The sequence below is a fragment of the Hyperoodon ampullatus genome (genome assembly GCF_949752795.1).
Source record: "Hyperoodon ampullatus genome assembly, chromosome: 2".
In the NCBI taxonomy this organism is placed as follows: domain Eukaryota; kingdom Metazoa; phylum Chordata; class Mammalia; order Artiodactyla; family Ziphiidae; genus Hyperoodon; species Hyperoodon ampullatus.
In genome coordinates this window covers 116,728,891-116,754,622 of record NC_136915.1, presented here as the reverse complement: position 1 = coordinate 116,754,622, position 25,732 = coordinate 116,728,891, and the positions used below count along the sequence as shown (strand labels likewise).

The window sequence follows — 25,732 nt, the reverse complement described above, 5'->3', positions numbered from 1 at the left end:
ATTTTGCTCAATATTTCTTTATCACTTGAAAGGTAAAGCCAATTTCTTAAGTTGGTTATAAAGGCAACTAATTTTACCCCTTATCTACATTTGCAACCTAAATTTTAATCACACAGGACTTGCACTAAAATACAGAGAGTTTTCTATATATGCCTTTGTATTTCAAGACTTCTTGGAGAGAGAGAGAGAGAGAGAGAGAGAGAGAGAAAGAAATGTCAGCCTCAAATATCCTCTAACTTTCATCTGTGATCCACTCATTCTTCACACTTTTTAAAGTCACCAGTTATTGAAGTTTCTCTAATCTGTCTAGGAAGAATTTGTTGTTTCTAGTATATTTAAAGCTTAATATATTTAAAGGTTGTTTCATGTGTCTTTATCAAAATACTCAACATGTTACATCCAAATTATTGTCTCCTGCTTGTCTCTCCAATAGACCAGACAGCCTCAAGGATAAATACCACAACATATGCCCTGCGAATTCTTAAAACATAACACAATATTTAAATATATGGAATATATGAAAAAATCTTGATGAATAAATAAATAGCCCATTAATGAATTAATAATGATCTCAGTTCACTTTACAGCAACTTGGTCCCCTTTGCACCACCATGTGCCTCCTAAGTAAAAATACTTTTTATGCTCTCCTTATGTTCCATGTTCTGTATAAATTTTTGTTTTCTTTCTTTCTTATACTGTATCCCCTTATGAAAAAATCAAAACTTACCCTGTGGCCCTGCCTTCCTCTTCATCTTGGTCTTTATCTTTATCCTTACATTTTTTTTTTTTTTTTTTTTTTTTTTTTTTTTTTTTTTTTTTTTTTTTTGCTGTACGTGGGCCTCTCACTGTTGTGGCCTCTCCCATTGCGGAGCACAGGCTCCGGACGCCAGGCTCAACGGCCATGGCTCACGGGCCCAACCGCTCCGCGGCATGTGGGATCTTCCCAGACCGGGGCATGAACCCGTGTCCCCTGCATCGGCAGGCGGACTCTCAACCACTGCGCCACCAGGGAAGCCCATCCTTACATTTTTTTACCATCGAACTGCCCTTTCTATCATTTGATCACATTTTCTATCTTCCACTACTAACAACTAGGGGATAACAGATCACTGGCTCCAGGGAAAACCCAACAATTTTAAAATTTGACATAAAAATAAGTGGATTGTCACTGCTCTTCTCAATAAGGAAATGAGAGTCCCTAAATAAAAATAAAAATTTTTTTCAAATCGGAGTTTAGTGCCCAGTAACATGCAGGTGTCTTCATTCTCGGACACATCCTGGAATCTTCTATAAGGTTTCTAGGTGAAATTTGCCAAAATTATCTTCACTGTCATAATGTCCAAGGGCTCTTCTATCATTTTCTACAAACTCTGGACCATTATAAGAAAACTAGGGCTTCCCTGGTGGCGCAGTGGTTGAGAGTCTGCCTGCTGATGCAGGGGACACGGGTTCGTGCCCTGGTCCGGGAAGATCCCACATGCCGCGGAGCGGCTGGGCCCGTGAGCCATGGCCGCTGAGCCTGCGCATCCGGAGCCTGTGCTCTGCAACGGGAGAGGCCACAACAGTGAGAGGCCCGTGTACTGCAAAAAACAAACAAACAAACAAACAAACAAAAAAAACTATCTACACTGCTCCACACGAAAATTTCACCTGTACCATGGTGAAATTTTTAGGTTAGTTTAGGTAAGTCCTCAATGAGTACGACAATGGTCTTCCTTTTTACATTAGCAATGACTTCAATGCCTTGGTTAGTAATTGAAATGTTTATCTCCATAGGGATCTAATTACCACATTTGCCCAATGTGTATCCATAATTTCCCCAATTAACAAGTAGAACTATGGTAATACACTATGAGAATTAGTTAGTCAAAGAAAAGACCCTTTCTAATATACTGTGGAAATTAGTTGGTTTCCTCCCAGAAATCCTCTAGGGACTTATTAGAGAGGTGGAGGTTTTCTTGGTTCTATTTGTTAAAACAGACAGGTAATTTGTTAATTACCTCCTTTGAGTATCCCTACCTAATGACTAAATTTTTATTCTTAGTTTTGAGAAAAATATCCATTTCATATTCACATTTCTGAAAGCTAGAAGAGAGGAAGAAAGATACAAAGAATAGAGGACAGAAAATTAGAAGGGCAGAAGCAACATAGGTCTTTCAGACACATGAGAAACGTATTTGTTTCTGGAATATAACATGAGCATGACTGATATTTGTTCAATAAATAAAGAAAGAAAATTTGGGTTCTGGAGTAAGATGTCATAGTGCCCTGTTTTAGGTATTAGCTGAGACTTCTCAGGAGTCTACCTCCTAATTTCACATTACATATTTATTCCCTCTGTCAGTGAGTCCAGACACTTCGGGCTAGAAATGGGGTAATACTAGACACTCATAGATGTCTTTCTCAGGGGCTCGTGTGATCTGCTCTTGTATAAATTATATCAGAGATGCTGCAGGCATGAAGAGGAGAAGAAAATTCCAAGGTATTAAGTAAGAATTTGATGACTAGGACTTGGTGGCTTCTCTCTCCTTCAGTTATGTCACAGATTGGGACCATGGCTAGATCTTCAGGAAATCTTTCAGTGAGAAGATTCATCTGAAAGCTATATATTTCCCCTGAATCTGGGTAGGCTGAATGACTATTTGTTCCAATAGATTATAGCAAAATTGATGATATGTTGGTTTATAAACTCTGGTCTCTAGAGCCTGTCAGCTTCTACTTTCTAATTCTTGGAACATCAACTTATTTTTTATATATTGGAGTAGAGTTGATTAACAATGTTGTGTTAATTTCAGGTGTACAGCAAAATGATTCAGTTATACATACACATGTATCAATTCTTTTTCAATTTCTTTTCCCATATAAGCCATTACATTGTATTGAGCTGTGTCCCCTGTGCTATACAATAAGTCCTTGTTGGTTATCTATTTTAAATATAGTAGTATGTAAATGTCAATACCAAATTCCAAATCTATCGCTCCCCCCCAACCCTTAACCCTGGTAACTGTAAGTTCATTCTTTAAGTCTGTGAGGCTGTTTCTGTTTTATAAATAAGTTCATTTGTATCATATTTATTAGATTCTGCATATAAGCAATATCATATGACATTTGTCTTTGTCTGACTTACTTCACTTAGTATGATAATCTCCAGGTCCATCCATGTTGCTACAAATGGCATTATTTAATTATTTTTAATGGCCGAGTAATATTCCATTGTATATATGTACCACAATATACAAGTACCATCTGTACTTCTTTATCCATTCATCTGTCGATGGACATTTGGGTTGCTTCCATGTCTTGGCTATTGTAAACAGCATTGCAGTGAACATTGGGATGCATATATCCTTTCAAACCATGTTTTTCTCTGGATATATGCCCAGGAGTGAGATTGCTGGATGATACAGTAGCTCTATTTTTAGTTTCTTAAGGAATCTCCATACTGTTCTCCACAGTGGCTGTACCAATTTACATTCCCACCAACAGTGTAGGAGGGTTCTTTTTTCTCCACACCCTCTCCAGCATTTACTATTTGTAGATTTTTTTGCTGATGGACATTCTGATCTGTGTGAGGTGATTACTCATTTTAGTTTTGATTTGCATCTGTCTAAAAATTAAAGATGTTGAGCATCTTTTCATGTGTCACTTGGCCATATTGGAACATCAAATTTTATTCCCTACAAGTATTTTTTTAATGAAGTTTATTTGATTTACAATATTATATTAGTTTCAGGTATACAACATAGTGATTCAATTTTATTGTGGATTACACTCCATTTACAATTATTATAAAATATTGGCTATATTCCTTCTGTTGTACAATATATACTGATAGCTTATTTATTTTATACATAGTAAGTTATACCTCTTAATCTCCTACCCCCATCTTGCCCATCCTGCCTTCTCTCTCCCCATTGGTAACCACTAGTTTGTTCTCTATATCTGTGCGTCTCTCTGTTTTGTTATAATCACTTGTTTGTTTTATTTTTTTAGATTCCACATATAAATATAACATGCAATATTTGTCTTTGTCTGACTAATTTCACCAAGCATAATACCCTCCAGGTCCATTCATGTTATTGCAAATGGCAAAATTTCATTATTTTTGTGACAGTAATATTCCCTTGTGTGTATATATATTTATATATATACCTCACATCTTCTTTATCCATTCATCTGTTGATGGACACATAAGTTGCTTCTATAGGTTGGTTTATTATAACTAAACCTGCTGTGAACATTGGGGTGCATATATATTTTTGAATTAATGTTTTCATTTTCTTCAGATATATTCCAAGGAGTGGAATTGTTGGATCATGTGGTAGTTTTATTTTTAGTTTTCTAAGGAAACTCGATAGTGCCTGCACCAATTACATTCCAATAAACAGTGTGCTGGGATGCCCTTTTCCCCACATACTTGCCAACTTTTTATTTGTAGACTTTTTGATGATAGTCATTCTGACAGGCGTGAGGTGATATCTCGTGGTTTGGATTTGCATTTCTCTGATTATTAGTGATGTTGAGCACTTTTCATGTGCCTGTTTGTCATCTGTATGTCTTCTTTGGAAAAATGTCTATTCAGGTCTTCTGCCCATTTTTTAATCTTTTTTTATATTGAGTTGTTTATATATTTTGGATATTAACCCCTTATTTGTCACGTCATTTGCACATATTTTCTCCCATTCAGTAGGGAAAACATTTTGTCAATGGTTTACTTTTCTGTGCAAAAGCTTTTACGTTTAGTTAGGTCCCATTCGTTTATTTTTGCTTTTGTTTCTTTTGCTATAGGAGACAGATCCAAAAATATATATTGCTACATTTTCTGTCAAAGCATATTCTACCTATATTTTTTTTCGGCAGGAAGTTTTATGGTTTCCAGTCTTATATTTAGTTTTTAATCAATTTTGAGTTTATTTTGGTATGGTATGAGAAAATGTTCTAATCTCTTTCTTTTACATGTAGCCATCTAGTTTTCCCAGTGCCACTAATTGAAGAGGCTGTCCTTTGTTCATTGTATATTCTTGCTTCCTTTATTGTAGATTAATTGATCATAGGTATATAGGTATATTTCTGTGATCTCTATTCTGTTCCATTGATAAATGTGTCTGTTTTTGTGCCAGTACCATACTGTTTTGATGACTATAACTTTGTAGTATGGTCTGAAGTCAGGGAGTGTGATACCTCCAGCTTTGTTCTTTTATCTCAAGATTGCTTTGGCTATTTAGGGTCTTTTGTGGTTCCATATAAGTTTTAGGATTATTTGTTTTACTTGTGAAAATGTCATGAATATTTTGATAGGAAGTGTATTGAATCTGTAGATTGCCTTCAGTAGTATGGACATTTTAATAATATTAATTGTTCCAATCCATGAACACAGGATATCTTTCCATTTCATTGTATCTTCTTCAATTCCTTTCATCATTGTTTTACAGTATTCAGAGTACAGATCTTTCACATTTTGGTTTAGTTTATTCCTATTTATTTTATTCTTTTTGATGTGGTTTTAAACAGAATTGTTTTCTTGCTTTCCCTTTCTGACAGCTTATTACTAGTGTATAGGAAATCAACAAATTTCAGTGTATTAATCTTGTATCCTGCAACTTTACTGAATTCATTTATTAGGTCAAATATTTTTTGTGGAGACTTTAGGGCTTCCTATATATAGTATCATGTCAACTGAAAATAGTGGCAATTTACCTCTTCTCTTCTAATTTGGATGACTTTTATTTCTTTTTGTTGCCTGGCTGCTGTGGCTAGAACTTCTGACATTATGTTAAATTGAAGTGGTGAGGCTGGACATTGTTGTCTTGTTCCAAATTTTAGAAGAAAAGCTTTCAGCATTTTACCACTGAGTATTATGTTAGCTGTGGGTTTGTCATAAATGGCCTTTATTATGTTAAGATATGCTCCCTCTATACCAACTTCAATAAGAATTTTACAGTTTTATCATGAATAAATATTAATTTTTTTCAAATCCTTTCTCTTCATCTATTAAGATGATCATGTGATTTTTACCCTTCCTTTTTGTTAAAATGGTGTATTACATTGATTGATTTGCAGATATTGAACCATCCTTGTATCCCTGGAATAAATCCCACTTGATCATGGTGTATGATCCTGTTTATATATTGTTGAATTAGATTTGCTAAATTTTGTTGGGGATTTTTGCATCTACATTCATCAGAGACACTGGCTGAATTTTCTTTATTTCTGGTTTTGGTACCAGGGTAATGAGGGTCCCATATCATAAAATTGGGGATGTTCCATCCTCTGCAATTTGGGGGAATAGTTTGATAATAGGCATTAGCTCTTCTTTATGTGTTTGATAGAATTTGCCCTGTGAGCCACCTTGTCCTGGACTTCTGTATGCTGGGAGTTTTTTGTTTTGTTTTGTTTTGTTTTACAAATTCAATTTCACTTCTAATGATAAGTCTGTTTAGATTGTATATTTCTTCCTGATTCAGTCTTGAGAGATGTATATTTCTAGAAATTTATCCAGTTTTTTTAGGTTAGCCCATTTGATGTCATTTAACTGTTTGTAATATTCTCATGATTTGTTCATATCTCTGTGACATCAGCTGTTATTTCTCTTCTTTCAAATTTTATTTTGTTTATTTGGGTCTTCTCTCTTTTTTCATGTTGAGCTTGGCTTATAATTTTTTTTAATCTTTTCAAAAAACAAGCTTTTGGTTTCATTTATCTTTTCTATTTTTTTGGTCTCTATTTAATTTATTTTCTCTCTTATCTTTATTATCCTTCCTTCTGCTGACTGACTGTGGCTTTGTTTGCTCTTCGTTTTCTAATTCCCTTAAATGGTATATTAGGTAGTTTTTTTGAGATTTTTATTCTTTCTTGAGGTAGGACTGTATCACGATAAACTTTCCTCTTAAAATTGTTTTTGTTGCATCCCTTAGATTTTGGAAGGTGTGTTTTTATTTTCATTTGTTTTGTGGTATTTTCTGATTTCTTCTTTGATTTCTTCACTGACCCACTGGGTCTTTAGTAGTATGTTGTTTTGTCTCTACATGTTTGTGTTTTTCCCATTTTTCTTACCATAATTTATTTCTAGTATCATACTATTAGAACCAGAAAAAAGTACTTGATATAATTTCTGTCCCCTTCAATTTGTTGAGACTTGTTTTGTGGCCTAGTATTTGATCTATCCTGGAGCATGTTCCCTGTACACTTGGGGATGAGTTTGGATGGAATATCCTGGGTATATCTATTACATTAACTGATTTGGCGTGAGTAAGGGCATAGGCTGGGGCTGTCCCAACATCAGTCAGAATTCTGACTACTTCTGATCTGCTGCTCCCATGAATGCCATAATGTCTGCCAGAACCCAGTTTGAATGCTGTGTTGGGTCTGAGCTGTCTCTATCCCCTGAAACTGTGCCCTCTCCTCTGCTGCAGCACCTTCATCCTAGTGTGGCGCTATGTTGCAGAGCAAGAGGGACCAGAGCAGGGCTGGGGCGAGCACTAGGGTGGTTGTGGAAAACTGGCCAGAGTTCTGGGCACCTTCACTCTGCTTCTTCCACCTTGTTTTGGGTGTAAGCAAGCATGTACATGCTCTTCATGAGAAGGGTCTAGGTTCTACAGCCCTGCTATCAGTCCTCATGGTTTTCAAACCAGCTAAGGGATCTCGTCCTCCTGGTGTCAGAGCTCAGGGCTGTGGCATCCAATATGTGGTTCAGACTTATTCTGAGCCTGTGTAATCTACCTGTTTTTCTGTGTCCCCTCCGAGGGGTGAATGTCCCAACCTGATCACTTCTCTTCCCTCCCTACCCAACCCTGTGTAGATCTTTCTTACAGTCTTGGTTGTATAAGAGTCTTTCTGCTAGCCTCCAGTTTTCACTGAGAATTGTTCCACATGTATCTGTATTTTTGATGTGTGGGTGGAGCAATGTAAGCTTGGTGTCCTCCTACTCTGCCATCTTGATATCCTACTCTAGCCACCATGCAAGCCCAAGCAGTACTTATAAAATCCATGTGGTAAGAAACCAAGACTCAATAGCCCCAGGTTTGCACACAGCCAACATTTAACATGAACTAATGAGCCACATAAGTGACCAGTTTTGGAAATGGCCCTTCAGCCCTAGTTGGGCCAACCAAGGTGACCTCACAAAAAGTAGATACAAGCTGTCCCATGAAGCCCTGCCAAAATTGTGGATTTGTGTGTAAAATAAATAACTGCTGTTATCTTAGCTAAACTACAGGGTAGTTTGTTAAATGGAAATAAATAACTAGAACAGAATTTGGTATCTAAAGTCAGGGTGCTATTATAATTAAAACTTTAAAAATATGGCACTGAGTTTGGACTTGATGGTAGGAAAATCTGTAAAGCCTTAAGGGATCTATCACTGAAAGGTGTAAGAGCCTTGAGGCCACTGTTGGTAAGCATTTGAAGGACAGAGAGGAAGCTGTTATTATAATTTGGTAAAAGGGGACATTTACGTGCTTTCTTGGAAAGTTTGCATTACTATAGCCTGGAACACAGAAAAATCACTTATTAAACTCATGAGAAATTTCTAGGAAGATTATAGAAAGTTCCAATCAATGATAACATATGAGAAGAAAGAAATGAACAAAATAAGATGTCGTTAAGCTTCTGAGAAAAATTTAGAAGAACTATAAAGAATCCAGAACTTCCTGGGTTTGAAAATAAAGCTTTTCCCATCCAATCCCCAATATCTCCCAGCAAAGATTCTGAAAGTAAGAAATGGCTTCAAGGGAAAGATTAAACTCAAGGTGCTTCAGGAAACTATTGCCTCAGGGTAAAGATCTCAAGAATGTCACTATAAGACTGTAAGACTTTGTGTTAGAGCTCGGAAATATTTAAGTTTATGCCAAGTAAGTTTTAGACTTTTAATTCCATGTTGTCTGAAATAGAAATTTGTGGAAGTGCCTTTCTTTACAGGAATCCAAATGTATGGTTTATCCTTTGAGTGATGTTATTAGTATTGAGATTGGATTTATACAGATGTCTTCATGTTACCTCATTCCATCCCTTTGTGAACAAAGGCATAATTTGGTGTAATGACTAAACAGATTTGGTCAAGGAGAGCACAGCTGTTGAGCATGGATAAGCAAAATTACTCCCATAGAAATAAAATAGAATTGGGGGATGTTGTTGGGTTTGACTTCCCACCCTTCTCCTGAAGGAAAAATTCCTTTATATCTCAGAATAGTTTCAATAAAGAATATTGAAGAAAACCAAACCGTGTTGACAAGCTTGTGTTTAATATAAAATCTGTGCCTTCAGGAAATACAGATTCATTATATTAAAAGCAACCTTGTCGACCCTGTTCCTGGTACCATACCTGGAACTAAAGAGAAGTTTGTGTTATGAATAGCCTTCCTTATTCTGCCATCTTCTGCTGCCAAGCTGGCTCAGCCACCTTCATGTCCTGTCTTGGTGAATGTCAGCTCATCCATGTAGGCAGCCACACACCTGAACGTGACTTCACCACTCTTTTTTTTTTTTAATTATTCTTCCAGAGAAGAAACAGCAAGTGAGAAAACATGGCAGACTACAGAATCATGTTACTTTGAGGACCAGCAAATAGTGGATTAGCTTCAGAAGGCACAACAAGGTGCATATGAGAAATGGATAGTAATAATGTTAGAAATAATAATGCCACAAAGGTGGCGGGGACTAGGTGATAAATCCTTGGCTTCATCCTCTATGGAAAGAGGAGTCACTGAAGAACTTTTTCATGGATTTTCTAGACATTAGGGAAGTCTTGCTTTTCACCCTATTAATATTAACTCTACCCTTTTGCTAGATTACTTGAGATACTTCAGCAATCATTCCATGTTAGCAGCTGCCTTGAGGAGAATAAATAGGTATGATATTCAGGGAATGAATTTGGGGCCTATGACAGGATAATATTAGAAGGGCATATATATATAGGAAGGAAACTCCATAATAAAGTTCCAGTCTCAAACAAGGAAAGGACAAAGCAATCCCAAGTAAAGCTAAAGCCATTTCAATATGTAGATTTGGTGGTGGTGGGGGGGAATCAGGGACCAAAAAGGGACACTAAGTTTGCTGTAGAATGGAGGGGACCAAGGTTGCCTGTTTTCTTCTGGAAAGGACGAACTAACATCAGGAGGGGTAGGAATAGATAGTCATATATTCTTCTGTTCCTTTGAACTAGACAGCTTTGGTGCATCTTTGCTCTAATCAATGGATTTATTTGTTTTTGAATAATAAATTTTTACAGCAGTAAATGTGATGAAATTTATTCTAGAAATGAGTAATCTTTTCACATGTCTACATAGCCTTCTTAGAGTATTACTCATGGAAGAAAGCCAGAATGTCTTACCATCTTTGAGCCTCATTCTCTTCATATGAAAAACGTCTTTACATTACAGCATGTTCTACATTTAAATGAGAAAATATTTGAAAGCACACATTTTACTTGGCACATAAAAGGCATACAATTAACTGAACAATTATTAACTGCCTCTTTAATTAACAGGGTATGAAGTCTGGACCATTGTTCTTCAAACGGCTGATTTGAATTCCTTATTCCTCAGACTGTAAACCATTGGATTGAACAATGGAGTGAGGATGGTATAAGACACAGATATTAGGATGTCTTGACTTGAAGAGTAATGGGATTTGGGCCTTCAGTAGATGAAAGAGGCACAACCATAATGAACAGTTACCACAATGAGATGGGAGGCACAAGTAGAGAAGGCTTTGTATCTTCCAACAGCGGATGGGATTTTTAGAATGGCAGAGATGATACGGATATAGGAAACCAGGAAAAGTAACAGTGGAATAATCAAGGCAAACACACCAAGCATGAATATGACCAACTGACTGAGGCGAGAGTGATGAGATGCCAGCTTGAGAACAGAAGAAATGTCACAGAAAAAGTGGTGTAGTTTGTTGGAGGAGTGGAATGGCAAGTGAAATACCAGGGAGGTGGTGACCAGTGAGACAGTGAAGCCACAGGCACAGGCAGCAGCCACAAGTCCCACACACACCCCATAACCCATGAGCACTGTGTACCGCAGAGGGTTACAGATGGCCACATAATGATCATAACCCATGACTGCCAGCAGGAAGGAGTGAGAGCAACCTAGAAAGAGGAAGGAAAACATCTGGATAGAACAGCCCAAGAAGGAGATGGTCTTCTTCTGGGCCAGCAGGTCAACCAGCATCTTGGGTACAAGGATGAAAGTGTAGTAAGTTTCAAAACAGGAGAGTACAGCAAGGAAGAAGTACATAGGTGTATGGAGGGCTCTGTCCAGGACAATGGTGGAAACGATGATGGCATTTGTGCCCAGGATGAACAGATAGATGAGCAGGAAGACAATGAAGAGCAGCCGCTGCAGCCCAGTCAGAGATGAGAAGCCAAGGACGACAAACTCTCTCACCAAGGTCTCATTAACCCATTCCATGGTCACGTTATTAGGAGAGCCAGAGTCAGAGTCAGAAGCCAGGATCCAGGGAGGGAGAAATATATACGGGGAAGTCAGCACAAAGCCTACAGGTGGCAGGCATTTCCAGATGTTTGGTGGAACTCTTTCATTTTCTCCAAAAATACCTGCCAAAATAAGAATTAAGGCTAAATATGGAACAAAACAACTGATGACCAATTAGAAGCCTTTTTTCCAAGACCAAGAACATGTTGTCTCTCTAGCTAAGGATTAAGGAAGTATCTGGTTTTTTTCCCCTTGTATCTTACTTATGGATTATTGTGTTTTCCTTTGCTCACTACAAGCTTAAGGAAAACAGCTCTCCAAAAGTGAAAAATATGGTAAACTTCAGCTATCTGAACTTGATCAGAAAGTGGAATGAAAGAATGAGTAATGTTCAGACACAGCAGGTGAATTTCAGTTTATCCAACCACAAATGGGGAAGGAAAAGAAGAACTAGATTATCTCTGAGCAAAACTGTGAGGGGATTTGTGTTTATTGACAACTTATTATATGATAAGATATGTGGTTAGTATATCATATACCTTATGTCAAGTACTCATTGTAACAATTTTATGTCAATAGGCAAAACAATATGAAAAAAAGAAAAAAAAAAAGAAACCTTTAGTTTTCAGACCAGTTAGAAATATTACTGGAAGTTCCACAAACTAGAGCACTGAGCCAAGGGTGGAACAGAAGATAACATTAATTTAAAGAAAATTTTCTCCTTTTTTTAGAAAGAGAAGAATCATCATACTGTTAGAAAGAATCTCATTTACTTTGTGGCATTTAAAACACACTTCACTTTTCCTGTTCCGAGGTGCCTCAGAAAAATAGAGTTTTCCAAAAATGGCAAGACATTCCTTGTCACACAGAGTGACAGAGAATGTGACAATTGGGCAGTTTTCCAGGATTACATCTCCTGATCAAATCATAGGCTTTATATATTTTGCATATTGTTATGTCAATAAGATTCCTTTTGGATATTCTGCTACTAAACACAGTTTGAAAACTGCTAGAAAAAAATTATTTCTAAAGTCGTTTTTAGGGCTTATATCAGATCATTTTTTTCATGGGTGTATTTCCCAACTGCCTAAGCCTAAGAAGTAAAGAAAATGTTCTTTGTATGCAAAATCATTTAACATTTATTGGTTGTATCCAGTATTCATTTGTACACTTTTCAGCATATTTAAACTTTTACATCATTATGTGTTGAGGAATTGTTTGCATCTGCTACCAGAATTTTGTTTTTGCATTTTTCATGATAATAGCAAAACTTGGCTTTCTAGACCTTAAGTTAAGTGGTCGGAAATTTCTGAACCTCACTGTACCTATCCTTAGAATTTGAAGATAAGTTTTGTTCTTTCTTAATTCCTAGAAAGTGGTCATAAACTTAGTAGGTGTAACTATTTGAGGTTTATATTAGGATAGCCACACATGCTGTTTTTAAAGTTCTTCGACACAAGTAATAGGAATATTTTTCATTCTGTAACTCTAAAGGTATCTCTATTATATATAAATATAAAGAATATAAATACCATATATATCCCTGTTATATACATACATTTGTATGTGTATACTTATATATATTGGTATAATATACATATATTTTCTATATGAAGAAAGGCAAACTAACAAGGCAGTTTCCCTGTATAATACCTCCACCTGGACAAAGGGACCCTGTCTCTTTCAAAACAGTGAGGGAAATCTAAATTTATGATCATTGCTTATCCTTCTCTTATTAGTTTCCCAAGATTTTTCTGGTTCTACTGTCAACTAATCCACACCTCATCCCCACTATATTCTCACTCCACTGAGTATGAATTATAGAGTAGACCACAGAAGCTAGAATTATCTGATGTTGTAGGAGCACCTGTTTCTCCCCAATATCAAAAACAAAAAACAAAAAAAGAAAACTGTTTAGATTATTTGTCACTCAAACCCATGAGAGCAGCTGATTTCAGTTAAGGGGATTTTTACATACACTTACTATAACCCCACAGTCTAAACGAGTTTTATGATTGATATATTTTCGCTTTTCGTGGTGTATGGAGACTCACTGACACAGTATATCTGAGAGGGCAGCCCCCATCTGTTCAAGAAAACATCAAAGACCACCAGAGCATGTTATATCAGTACTAAGGATAGAAAGACATAAGTGCAGAAGAATAAAAAGATCTTCCAGCAAATACCCACAGTCTATAAAATTAAGGTAAAAAATCCCTCAGTTTGGAGTGAGAAGATCTATATTTCAGTTCTAGCTTTGTGTGACTTCGAGCAAGGTACTTAATTTGGATATTCAGTCTTTTTATTTTTAAAATTAAAGGCGGTATGGCAATAACTGTAATAAACTGTTGGAAAGTACTTAAACAGAGGCTCCTTGAATAACATGTTGCAGAAGAAGTTTTGACTTAGGGTAAAAGTTGCATACTAATCCTTAAGATACTTTTCAACTCAGAGACTCCAACATTCTCTAGTTAGATTACCCCTAAATTCCCTTTATGATATTCTAGAACAAAGCAATGGAATTCATGTTATGATCCTTGGAGATGACACTTCTGCACCTTATTTTTCTAACTTCTTCGATGCTCCAAAAAATTTTATACAATTTAAGCTTAAATAGTGACTCAATAATTGAGGGTACTGGGTACCTCAAAAAGGGGGCAAATCTACAAATTTTTTCTGATGCAAAATTTTGAAGTTTTCAAATACTTATCTTAGGGGAAAAAAATCAGTCAATTAACTGAGAGAAATTATGTACTCAGCCTCAGATATAAAAGAAGTGAAATTTTTGTATTCTTAGATACACATGAAAATCCTGAATTACCTTATTAAAATGGAGCTTAAGTATTAGATTATAACTAAAAATATGCATCCATGAGTACACAGCAGATAGAGAAGAGAGGATTTAGTTAAGTATGTGTTTCACTTAGTCCGTGAGGCAACCAGTTCAAAAAAATGAAAAAAAGAAAAGAAAATCTAGCTGGCAGCAAAAATGACCCAATCTGATCATTAAGAAAAATTCAGAGAACTATATGGAGCATGCCAAATCACTTTTAGTACCTGGAGTTAAAAGCAGCCTATGATTCTCCTTCTTAACCTTGCCACTTGCCAGAATTGCAATGGGGGGCCAATGTTCACAAGCACTAGCCCGCACTCAGGTCTAAACCCCACAAAACCCCAGACTAGAGCAACATTCCCACTGCTTAGCAAGTACCTACATTGCTCTCCTCCTTTCAATTCAGACAGAAACATTCAGGGTCTGGGATCCCTTGACAAGTAGATTCTAAGCCAAAGAGCAGAACCTGAAGAAATATCAGCAAAAGAGAGTGAATCTGCCTTGAGACAGAAGCTCTCCTCTGCATCCTCCTCTATCCATCAGGTCTCTCAACTTCTCCAGCCAAAGTCATTATCTTTAGAAATTCTGGTGACCAACATGGGGTGTGGTTATTAGAAGTATATACTGATCGTTGGACTCCTGAGGCTTGATCAACTGCACTGGAGACATTGCCCTGGGGTTAATTAGAAGTCAAGGTTATTTTAGAAAATAATGTCACAAGTTTCTCAAAGGTAGCCTTAGTTGAGGTACCTGAAGAGTAGGAGCCATAAGCATAATTAGCCCATGTCTTCACTGGAAGTTGAGCCCATATGTTATGGATTCTAAAGGAAAAATCACCACAATTAAGACTGTAATGCAGAGGCCAAGTGGAAATTTTTCATTGAATTTTAGGTCAGGAAACTGGTATATTTGTCCAGTGATTCTCAAATTTAGTGTTTATGAGTCAAAAGAGGGCTTAATTGCAAATTTATCTTCTCAGGTTTTTGTCCATAGAAATCCTAATTAGAACCATTGGGGTGTTCTGCCAAAACCTAAATTTTTAACAAGTGTCTTAAACCTATTTGAATATTATCATTAACTTTCTTGTTATCTTAATTTTTTTACTAGAATAACTATATACATAAAGTTGTCAATTTCATCCAAGCTAATCCAAAAGCAATATAATTCCATTCCAAACCCCAGCATGAATTGTGAAGGCAACCTGACAATACAAATTTCTAAAGTTTATATGGAATACTAAGACATTTTTGAAAAAGGAAAAGTGACATAGATGCTCACTCTTCCCAATAGTAAGATGCCTTAGTGATAAAGAGAGCTTGCTACTGGAACAGGAAGAGTTAAATATTACAAAGAGACAGAAAGGAGAGCTCAGAAATTGATCTATGTATATTTGGAAACTTGGTCTTTAATAGAAATTACCTCATAAGTCAGTAAGGAAACTGTATTTAGAAAATAATAATGGGAAACCTGGCTCCTTCTATGTACACATCACTCATTATGAGGTGTCATATAGAAAATTAAATGGCTTACTGAAGGCTCAGATAGAGCACCACCTGTGTGACAACACATGATGAAACCCGACATGTCTACTCAAGGCAGTGTATTCTCTGAACTAACAAACAATGTATTGTGCCTATTCTCCAATAACGAGAATATGTAAGTCTGGGAATCAATGTAAGGGGAGACGGAAATGATTGTTTTCATTATTACCTCTAATGACTTCATAATGATGAGCTTCATAGTTTAGAGGTGTTACTTTCCAAAGGAGTGTTGTTTCTATCAGTAAACACAAAAACAGAAATTGAGACTTGCCTTTGGTTACTTCAGTCTACTTTGTTCTATTGTACAAATACTCTACAGACAGAAAGGGGCTTTTACACTAGGTAGGGTAATTGATCCTACTTTTTTTATGATTGCTACATATTTGATTTTATTTTTCTGAAAATGTTTTGCTTAATATAAAAATATAAACTTAAATTATAGATCTGTAAGTTATAGATAGACCATAAATGCATAGATTCAGTTCTGGGCTCTAGTGTGTTCTGTTGGTCTATGTGTTTGATTTTGTCAGAGGCATACCATTTTGATTATTGTAGCTTCGTAATATATTTTGAAATCAAAAACAAGCTTTGTGACTGCCTGGAGGGGTGGGATAGGGAGGGCGGGAGGGAGACGCAAAAGGGAGGGGATATGGGAACATATGTATATGTATAACTGATTAAATTTGTTAAATAAAAAAAAATGTGCAGCCTCAAGCTTTGCTGTTCTTCTTCAAGATTGTTTTGGCTATTCAGTGTCCTTTGTGGTTCTATATTAATTTCAAGACTTTTGTTCTATTTCTGTAAAGAATGCTTATAGGATTTGGATAGGGATTGCATTTAGTTTGTAGACCACTTTGAGTAGTATAGACATTTTAACAATATTAATTCTTTCAGCCCATGAACACTGATTCTTTTTCCATTTATCTGTTTCTTTACTAATTTCCTTTCTCAATATTTTATAGTTTTCAGTGTACAAGTTTTTCACCTCTTTGGCTAAGTTAATTCCTAAATATTTTATTCTTTCTGTTGCTATTGTGAATGAGATTGTTTTCTTAATTTTCTTTTTGGATAATTCATTGTTTGTGTAATGAAAAATGGCTGATTTTCATGTTGATTTTGTATCTGCTACTTTACTAAATTTGTTTACTACTTCTAATAGCTTTTCTGATTGAATTGTTAGCATTTTCTACATATATGATTGTACCATCTGCAAATAGAAATAATTTAACTTTTCTCATTCTGATTTGGATGCTTTTTATTTCTTTTTCTTGTCTAATTGTTCTGACTAGGACTTCTAGTACTATGCTGATTAAGAGTGATGAGAGTGGGAACCCTCCCTACTGTATCCAGTTTTAGAGAAATACTTTCAATTTTCTCCTACCGATTATGATTTAGCTGTTGGCTTTTCATGTATAAACTTTACTGTGTTAAGCTAAGTTCTTTAGAGAGAGTTTTAATCATTACTGGATGTTGAATTTTGTCAAACACTTTGTCTACATCTATAGATTTTATCATGCATTTTATTTTATTTTATTAATGTGGTATAGTACATTGTTTGGTTTGTATATCTTCAACCATCCTTGCATCCAAAGAATAATATGTAATAAATTTAACGTTCTCTTATATTTATCAATAATTTCCTAGTGTTTCGTTGAGGATTTTTGCATCTATGTTCATCAGGGATGTTGGCCTGCAGTTTGTCTGTTGTGTCTTAATATGGCCTTGGTATAAGGGTGATGTTAGCCTCATAATTTGAGTTTGAAAGTGTTCTTTCTTCTTTGATTTTTTGGAAGAGTTTAATAAGGATTGGTATTAATTCTTTGCATGTTTGGTAGAATTCACCCATGAAACCATCTGGTCCTGGACTTTTCTTTGTTGGGAGATTTTTGATTACTGATAAATCTCTTTATCTGTTAATTGTCTGTTTAAGCTTTCTATTTCTTCTTGATACAGTTTTGATAGATTAATATTTCTAGAAATTTGTTCATTTCTTGTAAATTATCCAATTTATAGGTGCACAATTGTTGATAATATTCATTTATGTCCCTTTTTAAATTCTGAGGCATACATCATAATATCTTCTCTCTCATTTTTTATTTCAGTCTTCTCTTTCATTCTACTTAGTTTAGCTAAGACTTTGTGAATTTTGTTTATTTTTTCAAAAAAACAGCTTTTAGTTTTATTGATATTTTATGTTCTTTTTCTAGTCTATATTTGATGGATTTCTTCTCTAATTCATCATTTTACTCCTTCTGTTAAGTTTAGGTGAACTCATGTCAATTAAGCAAATGGTTTAAATTTTTTAAGCTTCAGTTTCTTCTTCCATAAAATGGCAGGATTGGATGAGATGAGCTTGAAATCACTTACTGATTTAATGAACTTTATATGAATTTTCTGTGCAAATAAGAATACAAAGAATGAAAACAACTTACAAAAATAAATTTCTTCAGATATCATTGAATTAGGATATTACTTACATCACTACTCATCATGCCTCCTGTTTTCCCCTCATTCCATGATCAATGTGCTTAACTCGTTACTCATTTTTTCCTACCAGTATTATTAGCTTTGTACAGAAACATATTTGTGGTTTCCATGGCAGCATTTCACTTTTGTCAAATTCTTTCTGTTCTGAATGTTAGGATGTCTGAGTCAGAACACCAGTGCCTACTAGAGAGACAGAACCAGAATATGATCACTGAGTCCAACATTATAGGATTCTCAAACCTGGCATATCTGCAAATCTTTCTCTTCTTTATTTTCCTCCTGGACTACCTGACCATTCTGATGGCCAATTCAACCATCATGACTGTCATTCATCTGAATTGGGCTTTGCACATCTCTATGTACTTCTTTCTCTTTGGCCTCTCCTGCTTTGAAATCTGCTATACATTTGTCATTGTACCAAAATGCTGAACAAGGGCTTTCCACAAGTCTGACTATTTGTTTCTCTGGGTATGTTTCCCAGCTCTATTTCTCTGTGGGCTTGGCTTGAACCAACTGTTTCCTAATTGCTGTGATGAGCTATGATTGCTATGTTGCCATCTGCAACCCTTTCAACTATACACTCATTGTCAGCTGAGCCACCTGCATGCAGTTGGTTTTAGCCTCAGGCTTCTGTGGTTTCCTGATCTCTGTGGTTGCCAACGTCCTGGTTTTTAGTGTACCCTTCACTGCCTCCAACTGAATCAACCACTTTTTCTGTGATATTTCCCCTGTCATAAAACTGGGCTGCACAGACACCAACCAGAAGGAGATGGTTATCTTCTTCCTCAACATTCTGGTATTGCTGGTTCCCTTAGTGTTGATCTTCATCTCCTATGTCTTCATTGTCTCCACCATCCTCAAGATCTCCTCAGTGGAGGGACAGCATAAGGCCTTTGCCACCTGTGTCTCCCAAATCACTGTGGTTATTTTCCACTATGGCTTTACTTCCTTTATGTACTTGAGGCCCACATCCCTTTTCTCCTCCTATAAGGAACAGCGTGTGGCAGTGACCTATACAGTGATCACCCCACTATTCAACCCCCTAATCTGCACACTGATGAATAAAGAAGTGAAGATGGCTCTGAGAATGGTTCTCAGTAGATATTTATTTCCCAAAACTATATGAGTGAGTCAATATGTCAGGGAGGTTATATTCAGGAAAGTGTCCTAGATAAAACTTCAATTCTATAAACAAATTGATTTTTTAATAAAAAAATAGAAGTAAAGCCTTCAAGTCACCTTAATCTTTTTTTATTGGAAAGTCCTTCTGACTGGAGTGGCCAAGACAGTGGATTAGGGAGACTGAGCTCAACTCCTCCCACAGACACACCAAAATCACAACTATTTACAGACCAACTATTGATGAGAAAGACTGGAAGGCTAGCAGAAAAGATCTTCTACAACTAAAGGTATAAAGAAGGACCCACAACAAGAAGAAGAGGAGGGGCAGAGATGGGGTATAGTAACAACCCATAACCCTGAGTGGGCAATCCACAAACAGAGGATAATTGCAATTCTTATGGAGAATCTCTGCACCTGGAAGATGACACCCAAGAAGGTTGGGCTTTGAAAACCAGAAGGGCTTACTTTTGGGAGAGGGCTGTACAAAGCAGAGATTTCACCCTTAAAGAGCACACACAAAATCTCACACACTCCAGGACCCATTGAGGAGGCAGTAATTTGAAATGACCCTGGGTCAGACCCACCTGCTGATCTTGGAGAGTCTCCTGGAGAGGCAGGAGACAGCTAGTGCTCAACCTGGGGACATAGTAACTAGCAGAAGCCATTTGTGGGAGCTCATTCTACCATGAGGACACTCATGCTGGCAAGTGATATTTTAGAATCCTCCCTCTAGCTTATCAGCACCAGGACTTGGTCACCCACAAGACTGTACTGTGAAGTCACAGGTCAATCAGCTAGCCAGGAAGGGACACAGGCCCACGCACTAGCATGCTGGGTCCTAAGGGACCCTGTCCTGACCACCAGAGGGCCCAGGACCCAATCTCACCTACCAGTGAGTCTGACATCAACTTAAGGATGCCCAGGACCCTCAAACAGAGACCCTGGAACACAGATCCTCCCACCAGTGGGCCATCACTAGCCCCAGGATCAGCCTCACCCACCTGTAAGGGGCACCAGCTCTGGTTCCCAGGCCCTGCAGCCAGAGACATCATGTTTACAATTATATCAAAAAGAATAAAATACCCAGGAATAAATCTAACTAAGGGGGTAAAAGACCTGTACTCAGCAATCTATAAGACAATGTTGAAAGAAATTGAAGATTACACAAATAGATAGAAAGTTATACATACTCATGAATTGGAAGACTTAATATTGTTAAAATGACCATATTTCCCCACACAATCTACGGATTAATGCAATCCCTATCAATGGCATTTTTCACAGAACCAATGGCATTTTTCACAGAACTAGAACAAAAAATTGTAAAAATTTTAAGGAAACACAAAAGACCCTGAATAGCCAAAACAATCTTGAGGAAGGAGAACAAAACAGAATGTATCACACTTCCTGATTTCAAACTATACTACAAAGCTGCTCTAGTCAAAACATTATGACATTGGAACAGAAACAGACTCATAGATCAATGGAGCATAATAGAGGTCCCAGAAATGAACACATATTTATATGGGCAATTAATCTACGACAAATGAGGTAAGAATATGTAGTGGGGAAAAGACAGCCTCTTCAAGAAATAGTGTTAGAAACACTGGACTGCTACATGCAAAATAATCAAATGACTACTTTCTCACACTGTACACAAAAATAAACTCAAAATGGAACAAAGTCTTAGATGTATGACCTGAAACCATGAAACTTCTAGAAGAAATTATAGGCATTACTCTCTTTGGCATTGGTCTATTAATATTTTTTGGACATGTCTCATCAAGCAAAGGGCAACAAAAGTGATTATAAACAAATGGAACTACATCAAACTAAAAAGTTTTGCACAGCAAAAAAAAAAAAAAAAAAAAAAAAAAAACCAAGTTATCAACAAAATGGAAAGAGCATCTATGAAATGGGAGAAGATATGTGGAAATGATATATCCAACAAGGGGTTAGTATCTAAAATAAAAAAAGAACTCATGCAACTCAACATCAAAAAACAAAGCAATGCATTAAAAGGTGAACAGAGGATCTGAATAGACATTTTTCCAAAGAAGACAAACAGATGGATAACAGGTACATGACAAGATGTTCAACATCACTAATCAACAGGGAAATGCAAATTAAGACCAAAATAACATACCACTTCATGCCTGTCAGCATTGCTATTATTAAAAAAATAAAATAAAAGAAAGACAGAAAAGAAAATGACAAGTGTTGGTGAGGGTGTGAAGAAGAAAAGAAGCCCTAATACACTACCGGTGGGAATGTAAATTGACACAACCCCTATGGAAAACAGTACGGAGATTTCTCAAAAAATTAAAAATAAAACTACTATATGATCCATCAATTCCACTCCTGAGTATTTAACTGAAGAAAATAAAAACACTACTTTGAATGGATATATGCACCCCTATGCTCATTGCAGCTTTGTATATAATATTTGGGATATGGAAGCAACCCAAATGTCTATTGATAGACGAATGGGTAAAGAAGACTTAATATATATGCATATATATACAACTGAATATTACTCAGCCATAAAAAAGAATGAAATCTTGCTATTTGCAACAACATGGGTGGACCTACAGGGTGTTACGGTTAGTGAAATAAGTCAGCTAGAGAAAGACAAATATGGTCTGATTTCACTTATATGTAGAATATAAAATAAAAAAAAAATGAACAAACATAACCAAATAGAAACAGTCATATATAGAGAGAACAAACTGGTAGTTACTAGAAGGGACAAAGTGAGGGGTTGGGCAAAATAGGTGAATGGGATTTAGAGGTACAAACTTCCAATTATAAAATAAATAAGTCATGAGGATGTAATGCACAACAGAGGGAATATAGTCAATAGTATTATAATAATTTTGTATGGTGACAGTTTGTTACTAGACCTAATGTGGTGATCAATTCATAAAGTATATAAATGTTGAATCACTGTGTTGTATACCTGAAACTAATATAATATTGTATAAAAACTATGCTTTAATAAAAAAGAAAATATTATTAGGGACATAGAAATTTTATAAAAATATAAAGATAAGTAAGAATTAATAAATGAAATGCATTTGTTAAATCACCTGATAAAGTCAATAATATAAAAATAAATTATATTTCTGAGTTTCAGCAGAAAAGAAAATCGCTATGTCTAGGAATATGAAGTATGGAAATACAAAAGAACAAGAAAGGCCAAGTAATCTTAAAGAAGCACAAACCTAGATGAATTATAGTTCCCAATATAAAATATATAAGAAATTCATATGAAAAAGAGAGTACAGTATTGGTGCAAGTATACATACCTTGAGCAATGAAACAAAAAAGATAATTCAGAAATAAACCAATACATATATATTCATCTGATCATGACAAGAATGACACTGAAGTTCAAGTGCATCCTCCTCCCACATCCAGTATAAAAAATGATCTTTATGAAAAATAGTACAAGGACAAATGGATATCCACAAGAGAAAAAACAATTAATCTTTACCTCTATCTCATATCATACACAAAAATCAATTCTACGTGGATATTAGAACTAAATGTTTAAGGGTAAGCAATAAACATTTTCGAATAGTTTAAAAAATTATGATCTTGTGGAGGCAAAAATTATTTAAACAGCATACCAAAGCGTTACTCAGAAAGCATAAGATTGATAAATTACACTTCATTAAAATTAAAAATACTTGTTTATCAAATGACACCTTAAGAGAATGAAATACAATTTTCAGAGCCAGAATATGTGAAATGCACATGACTAATTAAATAAGAATTTATAGAATGTTTGTAATTTTCTATTAATCAACAAGGAAAAGAGATATTCCCCCATTTTTGGTGTGCAAAATATTGAACATGACTCTCAAAAAGGAGGAAATCCAATTGGATGATAAACTTGTGAAAAGGGGTTCAATTTCATTAGTATCATGAAAATGCAAGTGTGATTACCCACACATACCAGGGTGTCTCAAATGAAAATGAGTTGCAATATTATTTCAGGCTGAGGTTTATCTTCCTAATTGACCAAGAGGAAAAATCTAGAGGATGTGGAGAGAGAATAACTGAGGAAAGGAGAGCATATTTGACTCTCACCCAATGTTGCAACTGTGGGGCAACTGGAAGTCGCATACAATACTGGCCGGAGTATAAACTGGTCCAACCACTTTGAAAACCTGTTTGGCAGAGTCTAGCATATGGGATATATGCATATTCTCATTTGATATTTGCTGTGTAACAAAACACTTCAAAGCACAGTAGATAAGAGTCTTGCTTGTCTTTTTGTGACTGGCTTATTTCACTTAGGAAAAGGGAAATTGTTGTTTATAGAGTTTCAGATTTGCAAGATGAAAAAGTTCTGAAGATCTGTTTATAACATAATGAATATACTCAACACTACTGAACTGTACACTTAAGTGGTGAAATGTAAATTTTATATAAAGTGTTTTGTTTTGTTTTGTTTAACCACAATAATATCTATCTATCTATCTATCTATCTATCTATCTATCTATCTATCTATCTATCTATATTCTTTTTTAACATCCTTATTGGAGTATAATTGATTTACAAGGTTGTCTTAGTTGCTGCTGCATAACAAAGTGAATCAGCTCTAAATGTACATATATCCACATACCTCCTCCCTGGTGTGTGTCCCTCCCACTCTCCCTATCCCATCCATCTAGGTGGACACAAAACACCAAGCTGATCTTCCTGCTCTATGCAGCTGATTCCCACTAGCTATCTATTTTACATTTGGTAGTGTATATATGTCCACGCCACTCTCTCACTTCGTCCCAGCTTACACTTCCCATTCCCTGTGTCCTCAAGTGCATTCTCTACGTCTGCATCTTTTTATTTCTGTCCTGCCCCTAGGTTCTTCAGAACCGTTTTTTCCCATATATATGTGTTAGCATACGGTATTTGTTTTTCTCTTTCTGATTAATTCACTCTGTATGACACTCTCTAGGTCCATCCACCTCATTACAAATAACTCAATTTCATTTCCTTATATGGTTGAGTAATATTCCATTGTATACATGTGTCACACCTTCTTTATCCATTCATCTGTCGGTGGAAACTTAGGTTGATTCCATGTCCTGGTTATTATAAATAGAGCTGCAATGAAAATTGTGGTACATGGCTCTTTTTGAATTGTGGTATTCTCAGGATATATGCTCAGTAGTGGGATTGCTGGGTCATATGGTAGCTCTATTTTTAGCTTTTTAAGGAACCTCCATACTGTTCTCCATAGTGGTTGTACCAATTTACATTGTCACCAGCAGCACAAGAGTGTTCCCTTTTCTCCACACCCTCTCCAGCATTTATTGTTTCTAGATTTTTTGATGACGACCATTCTTACTGATGTGAGATGACACCTCATTGTAGCTTTGATTTGCATTTCTCTAATGATTAGTGATGTTGAACATCCTTTCATGTGTTTGTTGGCAACCTGTATATCTTCTTTGGAGAAATGTCTATTTAGGTCTTCTGCCCATTTTTGGATTGGGTTGTTTGATTTTTTGATATTGAGCTGTATGAGCTGCCTGTATATTTTGGAGATTACTCTTTTGTCAGTTGCTTCATTTGCAAAGATATTCTCCCACTCTGAGGGTTGTCTTTTCGCCTTCTTTATGGTTTCCTTTGCAGTGCAAAAGAGGTTAAGTTTCATTAGGTCCCATTTGTTTATTTTTGTTTTTATTTCCATTTCTCTAGGAGGTGGGTCAAAAGGGATCTTGCTGTGATGTATGTCATAGAGTGTTCTGCCTATGTTTTCCTCTAAGAGTTTTATAGTGTCTGGCCTTATATTTAGGTCTTTAATCCATTTTGAGTATATTTTTGTGTATGGTGTTAGGAAGTGTTCTAATTACATTCTTTTACATGTAGCTGTCCAGTTTTCCCAGCATCATTTATTGCATAGGCTATCTTTTCTCCATTTTATATTCTTGCGTCCTTTATCAAAGCTAAGGTGAACATATGTGCGTGGGTTTATCTCTGGGCTTTCTATTCTGTTCTACAGATCCATATTTCTGCTTTTGTGCCAGTACAATACTATCTTGATTACTGTAGCTTTGTAGTATAGTCTGAACTCAGGGAGCCTGATTCCTCCATCTCTGTATTTCTTTCTAAAGATTGCTTTGGTGATTCGGGGTCTTTTGTGTTTCCATACAAATTGTGATTTTTTTGTTCTAGTTCTGTGAAAAATGCCAGTGGTAGTTTGATAGGGATTGCGTTGAATCTATAGATTACTTTGGGTAGTATAGTCATTTTCACAATGTTTATTCTTCCAATCCAAGAACATGGTATATCTCTC

General features: G+C 36.0%; 1 protein-coding gene and 1 pseudogene across 2 annotated transcripts; one reads left to right on the top strand and one right to left on the bottom strand.

The window, feature by feature from the left end:
* Positions 1-10,508: 10,508 nt before the first annotated feature.
* On the bottom strand, positions 10,509-11,414 carry LOC307068261 (olfactory receptor 10K1-like; the record flags this gene model as incomplete). Its single annotated transcript, XM_079726046.1, is given in 2 exon segments — positions 10,509-10,634; positions 10,638-11,414. Coding segments are annotated over 2 exon segments (903 nt in total).
* Positions 11,415-18,455: 7,041 nt separating this feature from the next.
* Positions 18,456-19,425, top strand: LOC307065217 (olfactory receptor 10T2-like; annotated as a pseudogene). The gene has a single exon. The product of its transcript is annotated as an olfactory receptor 10T2-like (transcript).
* Positions 19,426-25,732: the final 6,307 nt, after the last annotated feature.